This window comes from Otolemur garnettii, unplaced genomic scaffold, assembly GCF_000181295.1.
Source record: "Otolemur garnettii isolate 467f Iridium unplaced genomic scaffold, OtoGar3 scaffold00105, whole genome shotgun sequence".
Lineage (NCBI taxonomy): Eukaryota > Metazoa > Chordata > Mammalia > Primates > Galagidae > Otolemur > Otolemur garnettii.
The window spans coordinates 7387782-7400075 of NW_003852500.1; the positions used below are offsets into that span (position 1 = coordinate 7387782).

General features: G+C 43.6%; 2 protein-coding genes across 3 annotated transcripts in view; both read left to right on the plus strand.

The window, feature by feature from the left end:
• Positions 1-1382, plus strand: part of RASSF4 (Ras association domain family member 4) — a 32976-nt gene extending 31594 nt beyond the window's left edge. For both annotated transcript variants that reach the window (XM_012809476.2, XM_023517203.1), the window contains exon 11: positions 472-1382. In XM_012809476.2, coding sequence (XP_012664930.1) covers positions 472-532 — 61 coding nt within the window. In that variant the 3' untranslated portion in view covers positions 533-1382. The remainder of the gene's footprint in view (positions 1-471) is intronic.
• A 6008-nt stretch (positions 1383-7390) lies between these two features.
• Positions 7391-11011, plus strand: ZNF22 (zinc finger protein 22). The gene is made up of 2 exons (XM_003796606.3): positions 7391-7441; positions 9858-11011. The coding sequence occupies exon 2, from the start codon at positions 9951-9953 to the stop codon at positions 10623-10625; it is 675 nt and encodes a 224-aa protein (XP_003796654.1). The 5' UTR covers positions 7391-7441; positions 9858-9950; the 3' UTR covers positions 10626-11011.
• Positions 11012-12294: the final 1283 nt, after the last annotated feature.

Genomic DNA, 12294 nt, shown 5'->3' on the forward strand with positions numbered 1-12294 from the left:
ACTCAGACGGAACCATCTTCTGTGCAGTCTGTCATGTCACTGTAGGACTTGAGAACTGGGAGGGACCTGGGCCCAACTGGTCCTCTGTTCAGTACTCAGAGAAGAAACTGAGGCCCAGGTGAGGAGGGCTGCAGCACAGGTGATTGCAAAGTCCGAGCTGGAACGCGAGGTTCCCAGTCCCTGCCCTGATACCCTGTCCACCCTCGTGTGCTCTTGTCCACATTAGAAAGTCTTTGGAATAGAACTGGCAACTTTCCGCTTTGAAGTTCCTCATGGTCCACAGCCCTGTTCAACTGGTCTCTTAGGATGCAGGCCAGGGCCTTCCTCCTTGGCAGAGGAGAGGCGGTGGCTGCCATCAGCCTGCTGGGAGCAGGGGTGTCCTGGACCAGACATCTGTGCAGCCCTCGCTCTGCTCCCCACCTCTCTGTCCTGTTCAGCTCAGTGATTCCCCTTGGTGGTGTCTCCCTCCAGGTTCCAAGCCCTGCGTCTGACGATGCTGCAGCGCCTGGAGCAGCTGGTAGGGGGCGAGTAGTCAGCCCCTGCCTCTCTGAAGGCCCCAGCAGTAACAGGTACACCTGAGCTCCAGTGGCCGGGCTCTAGCTGGTCACACTGATGACAGCCACTGCTTGAGCAATCTAGTGCCTGTTCTCCTGCCTATCTGAAGCCCAAGTACTGTGAGTCTCACAGCCCTAGCTCTCAGCCTCAGGGCAAGCACTCACAGGGAGCAGACCCAGGGCACCAGATGGGATCTGCATGGCCAGCCTTGTCCGCAACATACCTGTCCTGCTCAGAACAGTACCTGACACAGCACCTGCGACACGGGCTTCAACTACTTCCTCAGTGTCTCTCTCAGAGCCCCTGCAGGGCCACAAGCCCCGTCTTCATCTTTCACATGAACCATGAAATTCCTGTGCCCTTATGTCATGCTGCCTTGCTCGAACTCTGTTGGGAAAAGTAGAGACTGCCAGCAGGTATGGGACATGCCCTGCTCCCAGCCATTCGTCCACAGCATGCCCAGCCTCCAAGCCTCTGCCATTACTCCATGAGCTTAACACAATCTGGTGCCTTGGTGCCAAGGTGAGATCGGGAAGAAGACCATCTTCTCACTGCAGAAATCAGTCTGCATCAGCAAGACTCAAAGGAATCCTTATGAGAAGCTTGCTGCAAAAAACCACAAATCAATCACATTGAGGGGGTGGTTCACATGGATGGTAGGGGCACTGCCCCCCTGTGGATGCCCCGCAGCAGCTCCCACAGGCAGTGTTCAGCCCCCATCCCCACTGTCCTCTGGACACCTGTGTGCCTCTTGCCCTCTCTGGGCTTACATTCCTCTCCTATAGTGGGCAGGGGACAACCCTCAGCAAGTCTCCTCAGGGAGAATGATAAGGAGAAATGTCTGTTTGGAGAGAAAGGGCTTTGAATTCCCTGGGGCCAGATACTGAGCAATTTGTGTTTGTGTACTGATGGAGAATTTCAGGAATGAATGAGAAAGAATTTGCAAAACTATGCAAGAGTTTACAGCAGTCATGTTTGTCCAAGATAATCTGAAGACCAACTACTTCTGCCACTGCAATCTGTGGAATCATATTTAAAGGGAGAAACCACAAAAGCTTGCAAAAATAGGTCCGAGTTCATCCCAAAGGTGTGAAGATGCTCCTTACAGGTGCCCACAAAGGCAGAGCCTGGGAGCAGCCAGGCCATGTGGAGCCCCTAGTCAGGGTGAGCGGCACACCCGGATTCCCCTGACAGAACTCCATTGCCAAAGACACAGAGATGGCAGAGAGGCCTGGCCACTGCTCCATTGTCTCTCTGCTCTTGTGGCAGCTTCGTTCATTAGGTGCTCAATAAAAGTGTGCTGTCTTGGCTGAAAGAAGGAAGGACCAAGCTTTCTTTTTCTTTTTCCTTCTGCTTGTCTACCCTGACTGCTTGCTCTAACCTCTGAAGCTGTTATCCTACTGTGTGCTCAGTGTCTTGTCTGGCAGAAAAGCCGAGGCCACTCCTTTTGACACCAAGTGGACGCCTCCATGACTGTGAATGTCCTGGGGACCTGTGTGGACCCTGATGAGAGGCTGTTGTGGGACATAGAGGAGTCACAGGGCTGGGGTACTGCAGATGGACTGGACAAAGAACAACATAGGGCCATATTGAATCTCAGAATCTTAGCATCACAAGGGCCTCAGGAATCTTCCAGGCAGGGGCTCAGTGCGATGGAGGCAGGGTATAGGAGAGGGTAGAAAATACATCAAACAAGTGCTCCTAGGTAACTGTGCCCCACACCCCTTATTTACCAACTCAGGTCTAGGACAACTGCCTGTCTGATGTTTGGCTGTCACTGAGTGACTGTCTTCTGCCAGGAATGTGCCCTGGAGGGGCAAAGATAGAGCCATAGTCTATCCTGTGTTCAGGGATGTCCTCATCAGAAGAAAAAAGCAGACCTTGGAGACCCTCTAGAAGAGATCTGGCGAAGCTCCCTGCACAGAGTCCTGGGGCTGAGCTAGAGTTGGCTGAGATACTATATGCAGGGTTGCAGGCTGAGAGACACCTGCCAGCTGGGAGCAGGACAGGGGCCCAGCACACTGGAAGCCATTAGAGCAGGAAGCCCTCCTTGAGCACCCCCCTGTTAGATTTGTTTGTTTTTGTTTTTGCAAGTTATTACCATATTATTTAAGGCCTCTTTAGGTATGTGTCACCTCTAATATAGACATTTCAAAACTAATTTCCAAATATTACAGCTAAGCAAAATCACTAGCAAGTTGCACAGAAAAGGGGAAAAGGCATACTGATGAAATCATCTGAGAGGGTCAACAATCTTTTTATCAATGTCATATTTGCTCTTCAGAGGCAATCTGAAAGCTGCTAATTCAGCATGCCTTGAACCCACAATTTCAGACATTAAGGGCTAGGTGCTGTGGTTCCTGCTGGTTTCAACAGGGAGCTCTAGCTTTCTTTCTCTGTAGATTTTAGGGTATTCCTGATATGCTCTTGGGCTAACTAGTACCTTAGGTAATAAAGGTAGCCAATGATAAAGCAAAGATCCCTATCAGAGAGAACTCTCCTAAAAATAGGACTGTTTTCCCAGTCAGGTCTCAAAACCAAAGAGAATAATAAACAGCACAGGATGAAAACATGATTGCAAAAGAACTGGACTCAGGAAAAACAGGACTGTTTTCCCAGAGCAAATTACCAGAAGGGTTCAAAAAAAATCTTGTTTTTCCCTGGTCATAACCATATGCTGCTACCTGCTTGGAAATGTTTACTAGAAAATGAACTAAAGACCGTCCCACAGTCAAAATAAAATCTTGCATTCACCCCGGATACATCTGGACCCTTAGGCCCAGGGAAACAAGTCCCAAGGCTTATCCAGTCTGATCAGATGATTTGTGCAGGAACCAGCAATGTACACTGTGCCCCTCATGTGTAGGACACGGATACTCTGCAGCTGCAGAGGTGGCAGCGGATATCCTTGTCAGGTGTGATAGTGGGCAGTAGCCCCCCGTCCTCAGCCCCTCAGTGATCAGGCAGGAAGCTCTGTCAATTAGAACCAAGCAGCTCCAAGTGTAGGAACAGTCAGATGCATACACTATATTTAGGCCCCATGAGCTGCAGTTATCTGGGAGCAAGCCAACTGCTGACGTGTCCAAGACTCACATTGTACAGGGTGGGGCTCTCTGCCTTCCCTCCCACCCCACCCTGGGTTGGGCTCTAACAGAGATGTTTTCGCAGACCCAAGAATGGGAATTCCCAGGGTTTCCTTTCCCAGGGAGTCCAAAGGAAACAGAAAGCAAAGTCTCAGGCTTGGTGGACACAATCATTGTGCAGGGTCCTTGTGCTGAGCAGACCCCTTCGTGGGGGATGGGCCACTCTTGTTACAGCACTTGGGCCACACATATAACTGGTCTTCTAGCATTTAGGCTGGGGCCAGTGCTGCCAAACACAGAACCAAGGCAGCAGTGCTCTCTGTTGAGACAGCATGTGTGTGTGTGTGTGTATGCATGTGTGTATGCGTGTGTGTATGTGTGTGTGTCTGCGAGTGGGGGTGCAGATGCCATAGGAAAAGGAAACTGTCTTGCTAGGATTTTTCTAAGAGTCTTTCTTAGCCCAGAAGACTCTTCTTCCTAGAATGAACCCTCCAAACATCACCAGGCTCAGGGGCACACTGGCCTCTGCTGGGAAGTTTCCCAGAGATGTCTCAGCCACTAAGAGATCTAGCCTCTTCTGGCCCAGATTCCCCAGAAAGATACACCCAGACTATGTGTCCCCAACCTGCTTCCCCGTTTTCCTTTGTGTTTTGTAAAGATCATGGGTGGCCATTTTCGATGATTTAATTCACATAAAAATAACCTAGAATTCCATGTGAGGGATATACACTATGATTTAGAGGTTAAGAACATAAACTTTATTTTTATTATTATTATTTTCTTTAGAACATAGACTTCAGAGCCATATTCTCTGGCTTCAAAGCCTGGCTGTACCATTTTTAAATGTGTGACCTACCTTGGGCAAGTTTCATGCCTCAGTTTCCTCATTTGTAAAATAGGGAAAGAATAGTTTCTATCTCAAGGTTATTGGGCGGTATCACTATATTAGTCAACTTGAATGCAGTCACAGATAACAGTAAAAATCTCAGTGCTACCAGGGCATTTATTTCTGATATGTTATGTATGATACCATGACGTGGCTACAGGGGGATATTCGTGGCTCTGTGACATGTGTCTGTCTTCTCATCCTGGGTTCTAGACCAAAGGGGCAGCCCCTACTTGGGACATACACTTCTGAAGGAGGACGGAAACAGTAGAGCCCTGGTGGAAGCACAGTGGCTCAAAGCTTCTTCCGGGACACAGTGGACCTTGCATCTACTCACGTGCAGTGGGTCACTGCAAGTCATGTGATCAAGTCAACATCAGTGGGATGAGCACATAGTTCACCAGGAGACACCGGCAGTCATACTACAATAGGCAGGGATGTCAGATCAGAGAAGGGCAGAGCACATGCCCAGGAACACTGAGATCACAGGGATGTTAAAATGAGGTATTACAAGTGCTTCAGACAGCTCCCAGCACACAGCACACAGCATTCATAGAATGTTATCTATGATCATAGGAACAGATAAACAGCGGGCATCAAACCTGCCTGTATTCTCTCCTCTTTTCCCTTTCCTCTTTATCCTCACTCTCCTCCATATCCTTTTCTCAAAATCGTCTGTCTTTGCATCTTCACCTCCATCCACTCTTAGCCGCCCACACCCCTTTATTTCATGCTTTCATCTCTTTCTTTTTAAAAATTTGTCTTTCTTTACCCAACGCTTTAATCTGCGCACCTCCGGCCCAGTTGCTTTCAGGTAGGGAAAAAAGAAATAATCCACCTTTATGTGGAACATGGAAAGAATTGGTTATAATTCATAACTATCTTACAAAATTGCTTTTGAAAAAAATTATCTTTTTATTTTCATATACATAGAGCACAGCCCCAACAGGTCAGCTTTTCTCTTAAAACTTTTTCTAGGGTGGTGCCTGTGGCTCAGAGGGGTAGGGCACCAGCCCCATATGCTGGAGGTGGCGAGTTCAAAGCCAGCCCCGGCCAAAAACTGCAAAAAAAAAAAAAATCTTTTCTTGTACTGTGATTTGTTTTGTTTGTGCCTTCATATTAACCTGAGATTGAAATAAATAAACTATAATACCAAAAAAAAAATCCTTTTTCTAAACCATCTCTGGGTCTCTGACGTTGCCCTCTACCCCCAACCCCTCTGACCACCAGCTTTAACAACTTGTAATAATAATTTAGTAGCAATAGCAACAGCTCACATTTCTTGTGTATTACACATTGTGATAAGTACCTTATGTTATTACCTCATCTTATCTTTACAAGTAGTCCAGCTATTATCTAGATTATTGAGTGGAACTTCCTTGTCCAGACCTCATTTAGCTCCTTGCTTTGCCATCTCCAGGGGCAGCTCCCTGCAGAGCAGAAAACCCCAGCTCGAGTGTATGAGCCTTTGATTTCGTAGCTTCCTCCCCAAACTCACTTTATTACTTCAGACAAAGTTTCCCTCTCTTGCCTCATTTCACTCATCTGCAAGCCAGACACTACAATCCCTGCTTCTTGAGATGATTCTAAAGATGAATGACCAGAGAACAGATGTAAAAGCATTTTATAAAACAATATGGCATCTTTTAAATTCATTCATTCAACAAATATTTAACTGAGTGCCTGCCACATGCTGAGCACCATTCTTAGCACTGCAGACAAGAGACATATCATGACAGGCTTGTGTGCCACTACAAGGTCATTGGCTTTTTCTCTGATAAGATGGAAAGAAAGCCTTTGGAAAGTTTTAAAGAAATGAGTGACATGACCTGTCTTAGATTGTAAAAGGATTGCTTTGAGGTGTGAATAGACTGTAGGGAAACCAGTCAGGAAGCCAATACAAGAGGACAGGGTGGGTGGCATGATGGAAGTTATAGCTTGGTAATGAATATACTTTGAAGACAGAGCCAACATTTTGCAGATGAATTGCATGTGGGTTTGGGGTGAAAAAAGAAGAGACAACAATGACATCAAAGGTTTAGGCCTGAGCAACTGCAAAGTTGAAGTTGCCAACTCCTGTTGAAAGAACAGGTTAGGTGAATATGAGGAATTCATTTGGCGACATGTTAGGTTTGGGACATGAATTACACAGTGAATGCAGCTACTGAGTATTCTACTGGATATACTAATCTGGAGTTCAGTATATGCATCTACGGTCAGACTGGAGTTAACACGCCAGGAGTCTTCAGCACATCGTGATACTATGTGAGGCCATCGATGGAGGAACTCCCGGGAGAGGAAAGAGGAGAGGTCAGATGGCTGAGGAGGAGTAATCTGTCTGTAAGGAGGAAGAACCAAGCGACATCATTACTAAGAGGAACTTAGAGGGGTTTGTTGAAAATCAACAGACTCTAGTGCCGTAAAGAGCCATTCCAATCCTAGACTGTCCATTTACACAGCCTGGTCTTGAGCAAATTTCTTCTCTAAGCCTTTTCTGTAAATTGAGTGTAATCATTCCCATTTTGCAGGAGCTTTTTGGTAATAATTAAAGTGACTTCGTGAAAAAGGTCAGGAATAGTTTGGCTCTCCAAAGTATCTCTTTATACCAGGTGCTCGACATTTGTAGGAAAAAGAAAATGCAGCTTCGAGGTTGGACAGGCAGGTGTTTGGTTTCAAAAGCGGCCACAGGTCTTGAGAGCCTGGGGTGTCACGAGTCGCCTCCCAAGGGACGAGAGGAAAAACTGAATCTGCAGAGAAAAAAACCAACAAAACTCTTTCTGGTGGGCCTGGGACCATAGAGGGTCGCTCTGCCACGTTCCTAGAGCGACCGCGGCGGCGGCGCCGGCGAACCGCGCGGCCCGCACTTCCGGCGGCGCGGGCGGCGAGCAGGAGCGAGGGCGGTGGTCGGCCCCGCGCGGTGAGTGGGCCCGGGCTGCGTGGGGGCCGCGGCCGGGCGCTCGGGGGCTCTGCGGCCGCGAACTGGCCTCATCAGGGCGGCACGGAGCGGGACCACGGCGCGGCGGGCGCCGAGGCCTCCAGGCCGGGCCGGGGAGGAGGGAGCGGGGCGGGAGGGCTGAGCAGGCCCCGGGTCGGACCCCGGCCGGCAGAGGCCTGTATAGGGGCTCGGGACTGGGCCAGAGGCGGGGAACCCGGCGGGGAGCGTCTGTCCTGTGTCCTTCCGTGGCTCGGCGCGCTTAAGTACTTAAATGTACTGACCAAATGCTTAGGCAGCACAGGGCTGCTTGAGTGATGTACGGGTAGATACTCACTTAACTTCTAGTCTTGACGTTGTTGCTACTTTGTTTTCACCATGCCAGTTTTTTGTATGAGTAAACTGAGGCACATTCCAGTTAGCTGGGTTTGCAAGACGAGTAGCTCCTATCGCTGGAGTTTTCCTTAGTGCTCGCACGTGCCAGGGCTTTATGCAGTGCACCGGTCAGAGTGCAGGATTCCACGCGCTGAACTTGGCGCTGGCAGACAGGGCTGTGAGCATCCTTTCTGTCTCTAACAGTACAGGCTCCAGAGTCAAACTGCTAGGGGTTGGGAACCTGGCCAGTATGTTAACTAGCATTGTGCCTTCCTTTCCTTACCTTAAAATGGAGATAATTGCATCGTGTTGTTATATTAGTTAAAGAGCTGCTGATACAGTGTCTGGCACATAAGCTACCTGATGGTATGATTTCCCCATCGGAAGGAAGATTTCATAGTCTCAGCATTTCCTACCACTGACTTAGTATTAAGTATTAAGAAATGCATTTTTAAAATATTCATAATTACTATTATAGTTTTTTTTTGCAGTTTTTGGCTGGGTTTGTTATAGTTATTTTTTAATACAACACCATGTACCTAACACAATGTCTCCTATGTAGTAAATGTTCGGTAAATATTTGGTTAAGTTAAGGAATGGGTAGTGCTTGCTCTGTAATTTTGTGTTATAGCAGCTTACTCTTTCTTATACTGACCATAATTACAGTAAACACAGTTATTAAGTATCCAGATAAAGTCTTGTGCCAGAAGTCTTAATTATACAATAAGATGAAAGGACGAAAAGTGTTGTTTTTTCATTATTTGCTTTACATGTTTGTATGAAAAGAAACCTAGGATAATTATTCCTATTTTAAAATCTACGTCTAAAATTTCCATCTTGATATGGAAAGTAGTTTAAATCATTTTATTATTTTTGCAGTCCTAGCTTCTCCCACATTGCCACCTATTTTGAGTTTGGGGTTTATTTGTTTATTTGCTTTGGTGTTATTTTAAATAACCTCAAGACAACTTTATAAGTAAATAAATAAAACTTTTTGAATTTTTTAGCATTTGGGAATTTTTTTTTTTTTTTTGGCAGATTTTGGCCGGGTCTGGGTTTGAACCCTCCACCTGTGACATCTGGGGCTGGCGCCCTACTCCTTTGAGCAACAGGTGCTGCTCTGCATTTGGGAATTTTTAAAATTTCATCCTATTTTTACATGTAAACTTACTTCCCCCTCCCCTTTTCTTGTGTTTTACCTACCACACTTTTTCTACTCAGTTTCATTCTACTATCTAGTTAAAGTTGTTTTAAGGTTTTTTTCTCTCTAAAAACAATGCTTCTGTTTTAGGTTGTTAGTGAATTGCTTTCTTTTACAGATCATTAGGCTCTAGAAAAAGTAATAGTAAGACATCTCTCCATAGAGACAGTAAATCTATTATTACTCCTTATATACATACTTTGTAGAGTAGTTTCTACTTTCGAAGCAGTTTACACTACAAAATTAGACCTAACTTGACATATATAGCTATGGAAGTAACTAGCATCAAGTAGTGTAATTTGTTATTTTTTTCCAATTTGGATAGCTTAATTAAATAGTCTTCAGTAAGTAGAAGTTTAATATGAGGGTAAATATTAAAACATAATAATATTCGGTTACATAATTTTGATTGTCTTTGGAGTTATTTTTTCTATTCCCATTAGGATTTTATCTTGTCTCTATTTTTTAATCCTTGAAAACTATATGCTCATTTTACAATGCCTAAAAAATTTATATTTATGTAAATTTTATATTGAATTTATTATAAATAAATATAATTTTAGGCATTATAAAATGAGTATATAGTTTTAAGGGACAAAATTTCTGAAGGTATAGTCAGTGACAATTTGATGATATATATTAACTTAAACTTTGGAATTATTAGAACTTCTTTGTAAGTATTTTCCCCTGAAGTCTCTTTTATTCTGCATTTGTATTGAATATATTTTTAATTTAAGCATGATTGCAATTATGATGGGTTGAAGAGATGTTAAAGTTGAATAATGTGTAAATCATCTATAATATTTTGTATTTTTTCTTCTACAGGCAAAAAATTCTCAACTGTGTAGCTCTAGGAAACGGAACTTTGGTTTAGAAGAAGACAGTGGATTCGCTTACAAGTACATCTGACTATTCACCATGAAATTAGGAAAAACTAAAGGAGGTATTTCTCGAAGCTCAAGCCAAGGACGAGCCTCTGAGAATAAGCGCAAAACAGGCCGGGAGAGGCAAAAATGGGGAGTGACTATTCGATTTGACTCAAGCTTGAGTAGACTGAGAAGAAGCTTGGATGACAAACCCTATAAATGTACTGAATGTGAAAAGAGCTTTAGTCAGAGTTCAACTCTTTTTCAACACCAGAAGATTCATACTGGAAAGAAATCCCATAAATGTGCTGATTGTGGGAAAAGTTTCTTTCAAAGTTCTAATCTCATTCAACATCGGCGGATCCATACTGGGGAAAAGCCATATATATGTGATGAGTGTGGAGAAAGATTTAAACAGAGCTCCAATCTCATTCAGCACCAGAGGATTCATACTGGAGAAAAACCCTATCAGTGTGATGAATGTGGCCGATGTTTCAGCCAGAGTTCCCACCTTATTCAACATCAGAGAACCCACACTGGGGAGAAACCTTACCAGTGCAGTGAATGTGGCAAATGCTTCAGCCAGAGCTCTCATCTGAGGCAGCACACAAAGGTGCACAAAGAAGAGAAGCCTCGTAAAACCCGGGGTAAAAATATCAGGGCAAAAACTCACTTATCCTCTTGGAAAGCTGGTACAGGAAGGAAGTCAGTGGCTCGCCTCCGCTAAGACCAGCCCTCTTTTTAAAAAGTAGTAAAAAATAAAGCAGTCTCTTTTAGAAGTGGAGATGCTTTATAGTAGAGCACTTAAATACTGGATCCTTCCTCACATGGAGACATTGAGAATTAATGACATTGGGCTAAAAGAAACCACATGAGTCTAGCTGCCCTCATTTCTTTTTTATGTGACATGGAGCACAAAGAACTAAAAATATGTTTTGAAAAAGTACAAGATCCTTGACCTCATTTGAAATTGCTTCCTGCATCATTTTGACAAAAACCATCATGTTGTATAGACATATTTGTGAAAAGTACAGGCATGCTGATGATTTTAGCATTCTGCAGAAAGAATAACGAAATAAAAGGGAGAAGACATTAATTCCATTAGTTTTGAAGTTCTGCAACAAATGAAATTTTAACTTTGTAAAGTTTTGTCATATATTAGCCATTTATAAGTATGACTCAGATTCAACATATCAAAATGTAGTCAAGTTCACAGAATTTTAATCAACAAGGTCCATCACTCTGTGTTAGCTTTCTTTTGTTTCTTCCCTTTTACTTATAGTTATTAATTAAAGGAGTAAGAAGTTTTGTTTTCACCGTCTTTTTTAGTAAGAGATAGTCCAGAATCCAAAGTGAGAACTGAATTAGACCTCATGTCTTTTATTCCTGCTAATACTATTCTTTTATTTTGTGTCATTTGTTTTCCAGGAGTTGGGATGGATGGACGTTGATCCATCCTCATGTCCTTGACCTCTTGACATTCTCTTGTGCTCTGACAAACTGAGCCAGACTTTTAGATCCACATGAATAAACAAAGCATATTTTACCAACAAAATTTCAGCTTGCCTTCTTGCTAATTAAAAAATCTGTAATTTACATATCTCTCTGCCTTCAAGACTGAGCTTTAGATAAGCCTGCTTATCTTAAATGTTTGTCAATAAGTGACTTAATGTAAGAGTCAGAGGATTGTAGCTCCTTTGAAATTTAACTTTTTCTTCATTTCATGAATTTGAGAATTCTACCAAACGTGTCTCTCAACTTCCATCAGAACGGTGCCAGTTTCAGACATTCTGATCAGCCTTCAGCTCAGGTTTTAATTTCTATTGTATGCTAACATTCTTTTTTTTTATATCTTTTATAATTATATCAGTTCCTACTGTATTAGTGACAATTATTCATAAAAATAAATATTTTGCATACTACTGCCTCCATTTATTTTTTTTCTGGGAAATTGTTTTAACGATTTAGACAGCAGATGTAAAAACAAAACTTTGGAAGAATTACCTGTTATGCCTGCTTTTTATTTTCCTCAGTCTCAAACTTTGCTTCCTTCCTGGCCTTGCATTTGCATGCAGTCCTAGAAGGTGACCTTGTTGATAGAGTTTCCTTCAACAGGGTAGTCACTAAGTGTTTCATAAGTATAAGGTGATTGCAGTTGTCTTTTATAGAAGACCTGATCTTTGACCACCTTGTTAGAGCCATGTCCATATCACTTGTTGGCAGGGTTCTAGCTGTGGGGCTCTGTTGAGGATCTACTATAAATAATACCTGTTAATAATTTTGTGTCTAGAATAGTTTATGACTAGGATCAACATCATTCTTAAATTCATGAATTTTCATATTTTGACAACTGCATGACTGTCTAGAAGAGTGATAATCAGAATAATTAAGCAATA